The sequence below is a fragment of the Eucyclogobius newberryi genome, unplaced genomic scaffold (assembly GCF_026437365.1).
Source record: "Eucyclogobius newberryi isolate DKJ021-1_F unplaced genomic scaffold, fEucNew1.0.hap1 SCAF_15, whole genome shotgun sequence".
NCBI lineage: Eukaryota > Metazoa > Chordata > Actinopteri > Gobiiformes > Gobiidae > Eucyclogobius > Eucyclogobius newberryi.
The window spans coordinates 32,694,288-32,705,549 of record NW_027315779.1 but is presented as its reverse complement, the minus strand read 5'-3'; the positions used below and the strand labels follow the sequence as shown (position 1 = coordinate 32,705,549).

The window sequence follows — 11,262 nt, the reverse complement described above, 5'->3', positions numbered from 1 at the left end:
AGCTGGTTGACGCGGTTGTTGTTTGGCGCGAGTGTCCGTCACTGTGTTGACCTGCTCGGGCAGCAGGAGCTCCACGGCCGCGGTCTCCGGCTTCACCAGGAACGACAGGAACATGGCCTCGTTCGTGACCGAGGTGCTCGCGAGTTCAGGCAAACTGGAGAAGGAAGATCTGGCGGGGAAAATCTGTAAATTATCCCGCAAAGTCCAGGACACCAAGGTAATGTTAGCTTAGCTCCTTTAGCCTGAGCCTGAAGATACTCTGACGCTGCAACAGCAACTTTAACATCTACATTTTATACAAACTTTAAAATGTGGAACCGACACATTCTTAATTCTGGTGCTTTTTTTACCAAGCCGCACTTTTCCATCCTTTGTAAAAGAAACACAAACTAACGGTTATTTTTTGTAGTCGACTAGTTACATCATTATTTCTATTGTACATTGGAACTTTTAATAAACAGTTTTAACCAAATGAAGATTGAAATATGAAGACTTGTAAATATGAAGACTTGTAAATATGAAGACTTGTAAATATGAAGACTTGTAAATATGAAGACTTGTGGCTAACTCTGGTCCCCAATATATATTTAATGCACAATGTCCCTGTCAAATAAATACATAAATAGAATATCTAATAATTAAGTGTTTTATTGAGTGATTCTTCTTTTTTGACATTTTTATTTAATAATGACACTGTTTTTTTTATAATAAATTACTTAATTAAGAATGATCGAAATACAACTGACCAGTCCTGATTAGTTTTTGTATCAGTTCTTTCCCTTTTTAGAGAAAAGTGTGAAGCTGGATCTTTTTTGCACTCAAAACGTATAATAATTTGTGTTAAATAGTCATATTATGCCTTTCTGAAAGCCAATATGGAGTTTGTTTAACCCATTTTTTGATTAATATACTTTTACATAATAAAATATAAATTTACAAATAAAATCGTTTGAGCTGAATTTAGTCGTTTTAAACACCATTTGCATCAACACTCATATGATTTTTACATGAAACCAATTACTGTTACATGCTAAAATATTACTCAGTTAAGATAAGATGAGATATTCCTTTATTGTCCACACATGGGGAAATTTCATTGTTGCAACGCAGGAAGATACAGAAGAAAAGGACAGATAACTTATAGAAGAACTCTTATAAACAAAACTCCTATAGACAAAACCTCTAATTTCTTAATAAGGAATGGAGGGGGAAAATAAAGATAAAATAAAAACAGCTAGCGTAACACAAGAATACTAATAATGATGGTAAAATAAACACCGGGCATGGCGGCCCGGCATGCTGCCGCCAGCACCCGCCATGCCCAAAATATGCCGCCATTAGGCCGCGGGCCCCCGCCATGCTGAAAAGATACCGCCAGGTATTAAGATAACCATGTGCGCGCCGCGGGCATTTTAGGGTGCTGCTGCGCTCGCACGTTCAGGTCCCGCGGGCGGTGTTGTTCGCTCGGCCGTGCGGGCACCGAGCGGAGTGATCATTTTGGCTTTCCATATCGAGCACCGTGGGCGGCGCTGACATTTTTTAAGTACTTTTTGCTAGCGCCGCCTACAGCGGTGTCCCACCGCCATCCTCAAACCTCAGCCCAGCGAGAACACTGTACTGTACACACATTTTCACTTCTAGTGCAAAGAAAAGGTTCAACTCGAACTATAAATATTGAGAACGATATTTTTGAAGAATTTATTGAATAAGTCGATACAGTGAAGCTTGTGAAGCGTTTTCCTGGAGATGTGCTCCTAATCTTCACTAAAGTGTTCTGCTGGCATGTTGTGTTGGCAGGAGGCCGTGTGTGACATGATGAACAGAAGATACAATGACTTCCTGTCCAGTCTGCAAGCATCTGAGGAGCTGATGGAGCAGGTGGAGGCGGTGTCCAGGGAGATGGATGTCCTAAAGAATTGCATCAACACAAAGGTCATCTCTGCCTGTTTCTCTCATATACATTTGCATATACTGGGCGATAAAGTATACATTTATACAAATGTTGCACATCGATGGCAAGTGAGAGCTTTTCTCTTTTTAAAGTAATAACTGAACTGAAAATCCACAAAGGTTTGTTTTTGTCATTATTCATTTTAAATTTTTTGTTTGCTCCACAAACTTGTCATATTAATCTTATGATTTCAGCCAAGCTTGTCCAAGTTATTTTAAAATAGAATTATTATTTTTTTGCCCCTAGGCTTTATTAGACAGTAGATGGAATGAGAGAGAAAGGAGGACATGCACCAAATGTCGGAGTCAGGATTCGAACTCACGATACGAACTCAGCCGCAGCTGGCTGTTCATTTTACCTTTCGCCTGTAATGCCCACATCTCCCCAATAGATGGCGAACTTTGACCTTTTTGGCGCCCTCTTCTCTGATAAGCGTTTTGCATCGATTATATAATTATATATAAAATATTTTTTTCACACCAATGATCGCGGGCCGGCCCTCCGCTACTTGCCTGGAATCGAATATGGCCCTAGGAGGAAAATAATTGCCCACCCCTGACGTAGACCGACCGGTAAATCGAGAGCTTTGCCTTTGGACTCAGCTCCTTCTTTACCACAACGGTCCGATGCAGCGACTGCATCACTGCAGCTGCTGCACCGATCCAACTGTCGATCTCACGCTCCATCCTTCCCTCACTCGTGAACAAGACCCGGAGATACTTGAACTCCTCCACTTGGGGCAAGGACACCCCACCCACCTGGAGAGGGCAAGCCACCTTTTTCCGGTCGAGAACCATGGCCTCGGATTTGGAGGTGCTGATTCTCATCCCAGCCGCTTCACACTTGGCTGCAAACCGTCCCAGTGCAGCTGCAGGTCTGGGTGAAGCCTGTTTTGATTAAATAAAAAATGTTTGGTCAGCTGATCCTCATGTGGCTCAGTGCGGGCCCCTCTAATGTGTATGGAAACACACTTACAGTATTGTTGTGCCAACCTCTATTTAAAGGCTTGTTTTGGCTTTTGGGCGCAGGTGCAGCAGAACATCCACACATCAGTGACAGAGTATACCGAGCTGAAGCAGCAGCTGGAGAAGAACATGGTGGTCATCTCCATGCTTGGACACTTAAAAGAGGTATGCAAGTCGAATCCAACCTGAAAGACGAGGGGATTTCTGTAAAATAATTTAGTCACAGTGTCGATCCGACCCCAGTCGTTTATCCGACCCCAGTCATTTATCCGACCCCAGTCGTTTATCCGTCCCCAGTCGTTTATCCGACCCCAGTCGTTTATCCGACCCCAGTCGTTTATCCGACCCCAGTCGTTTATCCGACCCCAGTCGTTTATCCGGCCGCAGTCGTTTATCCGGCCGCAGTCGTTTATCCGACCGCAGTGACAAAGTCAAGGATGTCAACAAAATCAACTAAACGCATTATAGACGACACAGGAATGATTTAATTTCTCTGTATGTTACAGTTCCATAATGCCATGGAGGAGTCCAACAAAGCTTTGATGGAGAAGAAATACGTCGAGGCGGCCAAAGAGCTGGAGAAGGTGCAATACGTGTAGATAACATGCAGCAGTAGTAGTGCTGCAGCTAACGATTATTTTAGTCATTTTCTTCAAATGCAGAATCTATTTATTTTTTTACATTCCGTAAACCATTTTTAAAAGCATAGTAAATTACTTTGAATGAATGTTATAGTTCATAGTAATAAACAAGTACCAGCCGGCAACATTTCACCAGTTCAAATGTCCATGATGAATGCGTATGCCACATCGTCTCTTTGATATTGAGTGTTGTAGCCATATAGTAGTAGCAGTTGTAGCAGAAGTATAATATTCAGTGTATGTATGACTTTGACTCCAGGCCAGACACAGCGTGACTCTGCTGAAGCAGTGGAAGAGTTCCCAGCTGCCCCTGCTCTCTGTGCTCAGCTCTGAGCTCCACGTGCAAAGGGAGAACCTGCTCTATCACCTGGGCGACCAGTGGAAGCACCTGGTCGTCTGGACTTTACCTTCCTCCTCCAAAGGTAAATGAATGTTGGTATTAATATGGCTGAAATTCACGCATATTTGGGTTTTGCTCAATGTTGACGTCTTTATTGCGTTTGCAGTAGTATTATTGTAGTAAATAGATTTACCTGTACATTTGAAAGCATATTTAGATTTTTGCGGATTGAGCTAAAATTCATAGGTTTTTGGAACGTAGAACATCATTTTAGATTCCAAAGTATTTCCATAGTCCGAACTTTCATGGTGAGCTCTTCACCTGCCTGTAGTCGGGCTGGACTGTCCTCACCTCCATGTCTTGAGCATAATGCCCGTTCAGAACCTCTGCTGTGGTGGACTTCCATAGACTTTGAAGGAATGACTGCTCTCAGAGGTTTCCGCACAATGGGCGCCTGGCTCAAACAGACTTTGGGTGGTTCTGTTGGACTTATTTGTCTATATTACCTCAATAATAATCAAATATCTCAATTACTTAATTTATAAAAAAATAATAGTTACTCTGTGGTTTATGAAGATTTATTGACCAAATAATTAAGCATACAATATGAATATGGATAATGCAAATAAGTCACTGTCAGATGGAGACTAGATACAATTGTCCTAAATGTGTCTAGTTGTGTGTTAAAGTTGATACTAAGATGATCTTATCAGCCAAACTGTGATATGTGTTCATCTGAGCAGAAGCATGAGGTGAGATGGTCTGTGTGTCACCGTGATGGAGCTGACTTCTCCAGGCTTCACTTAGGGCAGATCTGGGCAAACTACGGCCGTTTGTCTTTATAATCCAGCCCGCCAAACATGCCAAGTAATATTTAAAAAAAAATATATATACATTTATTTATTTAATAGCCTGGGCATTTGTGGCCCCAGGGGCAAGATGTGGCATATATCTGACAATCACCAAGGCAACACTCTACTCTAGATTAAAGAATCTGTTAAGTTTGTGTTTACATCTCACAACTTTTCTGCACATGCTCCATGCCATTTCTTCTTCTGTTTTGGTGTTCTTCTGTGGTAGTGTCACAGCACCACACTGGGGATTGGTAGATGCATTACAGGGGTTTGAGGCGACTTTGGTGCTCTGTGTGGATGTAGCTCTAAGTGTGTGTGTATGTATATATATTTATATATTTATATGTTTATGTACGTGTATGTACCACACTTTGTGTGGTGCTGTGACACTACTACAGAAGAACACCAAAACACTAAACTACTGCTCTCATTCTCCACAATCAGAACGTGTTTTTCCCCCCAGATGGTGCAGAGATGAAGTCCTTCCTGAAGGTGGCACTGAACCTGCGCATGGGGTGTGATGAAGAGGACTGTAAACCCAAGGACCAGGCTGTGCTCTGCTCTGTGCTGCAGGCTCTGGCCCTGCAGGGGGAGCTACAGCACAGACTCAAGCTCTTCAGTAAGACAGACCAACCCAAACCCCAAACACACACAGAGATGCATTAACATGCTGCAAAAAGCCATAATAAATTATTTCATTGTAAAAGCTGTGAACACATTCAAATACCACAAGGGATATAGCCGTAAGCTGCATATACATGTAAAACCCTGACTACAGCCACAGTCCTCTTGTCATGTTCATTTCCTGTGTGACGCTCTGCCCCCTGCTGTGTTCTCCAGGCCAGGCCCTGCTGAAGAACATGCTGAGGCCCCTGGTGCTGTACCCGTCCCTGTGTGTGCTTGTCACCCAGCAGGTGGGCGAGGGTTTGGTGGTGGCCTTGCAGTGTGTGGAGCCCGAGAGCCAGGAGTCCCCGAGCCCGGCCCAAGTCTACGACAAACTGCTGCTGGTGCTGGGGACGCTGCACTCATACCTGCTCGGTACGTAGCCCCGCCCTCTGGCACTAGACACAGCTGTTTTTAGGTTCTAACATTGTTCCCGCTTTAAACACGTAGTCTTCTCTGAACCTCTGCTGAGCCTTTTTAATTTTTTTTTTCAGCTAAAACAGGATCATATTGATGTTTAACAGTTCAAGAACACAATTCATTATCAGTATACTCTAGAACAGGGGTGCCCAATACGTCGATCGCGATCCACCGGTCGATCCCGCCGAAGCGTAAAAAGCGCCGAAGCACGAGCTGTGTAACGCACAGGAAGGAGGAGAGAGGAAGTTCTGGTTAAGCTCAACCTTCTTTCATTTAGCGTTGTTGTGGTCAGTATATTTTATTTTCAAAATACTCGGCTGTATTAAATGGTCCAGTTAAATAGCAGATTTTCTCTCTCCTTTTTATATTTCACATTTGAAAATGATAAACAATATTAGGCTATTAATAAAAGTCTACATTGTGTTTCTATAGCCTAATTAATAAAATACATGAGTGGGTATGGATTATGGGTGTGCATTGCCTCTTGTCTAGCGATACGATACATATCACAATTCTTTTTTCTGTTTTGATGTGTCAAAAGTAAGACACAGCTACTACAGACACTTCCTGAACGATTGGCACTGAACGATTCTCAGGGAAATGATTGAATTAATCTATATTGTTAAAATATTGAAACTTCCTGTTCCACACTCTGTTTCCAAAAGGAATAAACCACTTGTCACTTCTTACAAATACAATCATTCAAAATGGTCATTTATACTTTGACTGTGTGTTAGAGGCTCAGTGGTGCCCTTGAATTCAATTCAATTTATTTGCGTTATTTACGCCTAAAATCACTACATTAGTTTCCTCTGAGGGCGACAGTGAAAAACAGATTTAACAATGTTCATAGGGACTTGGCAATGTCCCAGCATCCCCTGTTCTTAGACCCTCCTTCTCGGCAAGGAAAACCTACTGAACCTCCTTGGGAAAAAGCATAAACCTGGAGGAGTTCCACAGTGAAGGAGAGATTAGACTCCCTCAGACGGAGCTGGACCCACTCAGGAGGAGAACCAGTTCTTCAGGAGGAGAACCAGTTCTTTAGGAGGAGAACCAGTTCTTTAGGAGGAGAACCAGTTCTTCAGGAGGAGAACCAGTTCTTTAGGAGGAGAACCAGTTCTTCAGGAGGAGAACCAGTTCTTCAGGAGGAGAACCAGTTCTTCAGGAGGAGAACCAGTTCTTTAGGAGGAGAACCAGTTCTTTAGGAGGAGAACCAGTTCTTTAGGAGGAGAACCAGTTCTTCAGGAGGAGAACCAGTTCTTCAGGAGGAGAACCAGTTCTTCAGGAGGAGAACCAGTTCTTCAGGAGGAGAACCAGTTCTTCAGGAGGAGAACCAGTTCTTTGAGGCAGATGAAGAACCGTTCATATGGAGTAGAGACCGCTTCTCCAGGAGAGGATCATCTGGGTTCTCAGGTCAGGGATGAGTCTGTTCCACTCCCCACGAGGAAGTGGAACAGACACATCCAAAAATAGAAGGAAAGAGAATGAACACATTGCAAGTGAAATTAAATATTAAATATTGTTTGATAGAATAAGTAGTCTTTAGCAGAGAATAGTGCTCAAGCTGCCATACTTCCTACATAGTTGCTCCTAGGGCAGCGTAGCTGAAACTGTAGGTTTTATATTTCTGTTCCTAACTGGCCTGACCATAAGTCATTTCAAAGAGGAACGTTTAAGCCTGGTCTTAAATGAAGAGACTGTGTCGGCCTCTTTAACATGGACAGAGCTGATTCCATAACACAGGAGCTCTACCTCTTACTGTGCTTTTAGAGACTCTTGGGACCACCAGAAGGCTCTACCTCCTACTGTGCTTTTAGAGACTCTTGGGACCACCAGAAGGCCAGCATTTTGAGAGTGAAGAGCTCTGTTTGGATGATGTGGTTCTATAGCATCTTTGAGGTGGGAGGGGCCATGTCATTTATGGCTTTGTAGGTCAGGAGGAGGAGTTTAAATGTGATTCTAAACTCGACAGGAGCCAGTGAAGAGACTCCAGCACCGGCGTAATGTGCTCTCTGCTTTTAAGATATTCCTTTATTGTCCCACAGGGGAAATTTTAGTTCCTAAAAGAAGATTAATACGCATGATGTCATCAAAATATTGTAAAACTGGTATCGGCGTATCAATACCACAATATCACAATATTTAGGTGAATCTTCAAGGAGTGAGTTTTCAAACACTCCTAGATGAAATGTGTGGAAGTCTGAAGATTAAAAAAAAACTTGACCTCCTTTGGTTTGCCTATAAATAAATGTGATGAACTGTAAAGTGCAGAAACCTCAGCTTCTATCATGTTTGCCTACTTGATATTGACACACTCTTGTCCTCCCTGTGTAGATGTGTCTGTTGGAGACCAGAAGCTTTCGTCCATGCTTGGAGACCTGATCTGGGAGGAATTCTCTCATTGCATAATCCATGAGTGTCTGCAGCACTCCATCCCCACCAACAGAAGCCAGCTGGAGAAGTACAGCATGGTACGCACCTTCCAACCTTCTCCCCTGGAGTTTAGACTGCTACAGCCCTGCCCTTGTGGGATTCTTACAAGCCCTGCTGAGATTTCAGGGCTTTTCTGTGTGATGCAGCCTCAGTCATCTTCTGAGGGACTTACAGATGGTTTCAAAGGTGCCCAATGTAACTTTAATAGTGGATGGTCCGCCACCCGTTTGTCTCCATGGATATATTTGCTTTGCTTGGAATGTTCCACAGTATGACATTAAATGTGTCTATCTTATATTTATTCCAAAACAGGAATAATGATAATAAAAGCTACATAGAGCATCTCGAACAGTCAGAGTGAAACTAGTACGTAAGAACAGCAGAAGGCTTTAGTTCTCTCAAAGGCTTCACCCCTCATTTATAGCAACTCCATCACTTCAGATGCGCTGCCTTACGGCCATTTCATGATTCAAATTTATATTGAATAAGTGCATCTGGGATGCGTCTGACAATAGTAATTGTATAAAATAATATGTTTTAATTGAATGTTTAACACATGACAGCGTGGTGAGGTGTGGTTGTATTCAGTGTTTGCATCTAGTACCCGTGCAGAGAATCTTATTTCTCATAAGAGAGCCCTTCATGTGTTTTTTTTGTCAAACTCTATACAGCTTTCATATGTCTTGCAGAGGCTTTCATCAGGCCACTCCCCCATAAAGCCCCGACTGGTGGAGGGATGAGTGAGTTGACTTTGTGGAACTTTGTCCCCACTGCATCTCTGGCGCTCAGCCAGAGTGATCTTTGGGTTCTTCTTTACCTCTCTTACCAAGACTCTTCTCCCACGATTGCTCAGTTTAGCTGGACAGCCAGGTCTAGGAAGAGCTTTGGTCGTACCAAACTTCTTCCATTTAAGGATTATGGAGGCCACTGTGCTCTTAGGAACTGTACTTGGCCAGATCTGTGCCTTGCCGCAGTTCCTTGGGCAGTTCCTTGGGCAGTTCCTTGGGCAGTTCCTTGGGCAGTTCCTTGGGCAGTTCCTTGGACCTCATGAGTCTCTGCTCTGATGCACTGTGAGCTGTAGGTCTTATGGTGTGTGCCTTTCCTAATCAAGTCCTATCAATTTTACTAAAAAGCCTATTAAACTAATTATGACTGTGATTTCAGGCAAATATGCGATTATATAGTTTCTTTAAATTTATTATTATACTTTTCTCATTTCTCAAGGCTGTTGTGGAGGCCGGAGATAATTTCTCCCAAGGGGGCACACCAGAAAATGTTTGAGAAGCTCTGTGTTACTGTGTTCAGCAACACAAAGGGACTGTCGGCAAACGATAGAGGTTATACAATAATGTTCATTATTGGTGATGCAAAAGGACTCTGACGCGTTACTTTTATAACACAGTAGCGCAGTAACGTAATGTGTTTTCTATGGCAGTAACAAGGTCACTTAACGAGTTGCTTTTAAAAGTAACGCTGCACAACACTGAAAGGTTAAAGAATGCCACTTGTAACACTTCTGATGCCATTGGGTTGATTGTATTGATCTTGCTATTGATAAGTTTAAATGTTTTTAAACTCTCTGGTTGAACACAACATCTAAACACAAAAACTACAGAAACAGGAAACTGATGAAAATATATAAATAAATAGAAAATAAAAGGGTTCAAGCTGAAAACATGCACCAAAGTCCATTCCTAGTGAAGGGCCCCCCAAAAACTCCCTGGGCACTCTGGACTCCAACCCTCTCAAAGAACTGTATATATAACCTCCCCAGGGAGTCCTGTGATTGCACTTAAGGGCCAGTGCAACCTTGTCCTGCCACTGGGAAAAGGTCCTCTGTACCAGGCCATGTTAGCCATGTTAGTTTGTGAGGTGGGGTGTTTTCCAGTGGAGCCGTGGACCGTCAACTGTGATTGTTTAAGTCCTGTAGCGTTGCCTGGCTTGTGTTTTCCCTGTTTACTCATCTCTTGTTCGTCTTTTCTGGACTATGTGGGTCAAACAGTGATTTTAAAATAAACTACTGCAGCTGCAGAGTCTGTCTAGCTCGTTACCATAACCAAAAGTCCCATTTGCTGCTCTATATAACCCTTTTTGTATCAAATATTATTTTTCATTTGAATAATAATAAAATGATATGTAAGAATATTAAACAAACAATTCTACAGGAATGAGATTTTTCTGTTAAAATATTTTTTTGTGAATGTCAAAAATCCTTTAGACCTTAAGAACAAATTTAGTTGTGTCATGAATGAGGCCAATTGTTCATAAATTGTGATCACATTTAAATTGTGATCTCTGATTGCACATTCACTACACTTATTCCCGCATAAAGCAAAGATACAATTCGATGAAATAGTTTAGTAAGTTCTTCATATGTTTTGCAGGTGATAAAGGAGACTGAGGAGTTTGAGAAAAGTCTGAAGCAGATGGAGTTCCTGCACGAAGACTCAACAGAGCTGCTAAAATACGCTCGCAACATCAACTGTCACTTCGCCAGCAAGAAGTGTAAGGACGTGATCGTGACAGCGCGTAAACTCATGACCTCCAAGATGCACAACACTGTCAAGGTAAAGCTCCAGAACTGCTTTACATCCACTGATTAGGTTGTGCACGATATATCGGTGGAGTATTGGTATCAGCCGATATTCATGTCATTGAGTAGGATCAGTTTCAGTCAAAAAACACAGATAATCATATGTTATGCCTTTGTAACGAAAGAGTTTAGGGCTGCAGCGATTACTTGATTAATTGAGTTGTTTACAAATAAGCTTAGATTATTATCTTATTACCTCGATGATTTGTTTAATTTACATATTTAATTAAAAACAGGTGAATCTGTGGCCAGTGTGTGCCTGTACGCGTTCATTGAACGAAAGTTCATGAACGCGTTCATAATTTTGGTGAAGGTGAACTGAACGAACGGTTTTACTGCCGACGAACGATAATATGAACGTGTTCATTCTGGTGTCTGTGAACGGCAAATTCGTTCTTTTTA

General features: G+C 42.3%; 1 protein-coding gene across 1 annotated transcript in view; it reads left to right on the top strand.

Moving 5' to 3' along the window:
* Window positions 1-67: 67 nt before the first annotated feature.
* The window catches only part of zw10 (zw10 kinetochore protein), a 32,934-nt gene continuing 21,739 nt past the window's right edge, over window positions 68-11,262 (top strand). The window contains exons 1-9 of the mRNA XM_072446990.1: window positions 68-217; window positions 1,798-1,932; window positions 2,980-3,081; window positions 3,423-3,500; window positions 3,817-3,979; window positions 5,215-5,370; window positions 5,592-5,789; window positions 8,169-8,305; window positions 10,652-10,834. Of these exons, the coding sequence (XP_072303091.1) occupies window positions 113-217; window positions 1,798-1,932; window positions 2,980-3,081; window positions 3,423-3,500; window positions 3,817-3,979; window positions 5,215-5,370; window positions 5,592-5,789; window positions 8,169-8,305; window positions 10,652-10,834 (1,257 nt within the window). The 5' untranslated portion in view covers window positions 68-112. The remainder of the gene's footprint in view (window positions 218-1,797; window positions 1,933-2,979; window positions 3,082-3,422; window positions 3,501-3,816; window positions 3,980-5,214; window positions 5,371-5,591; window positions 5,790-8,168; window positions 8,306-10,651; window positions 10,835-11,262) is intronic.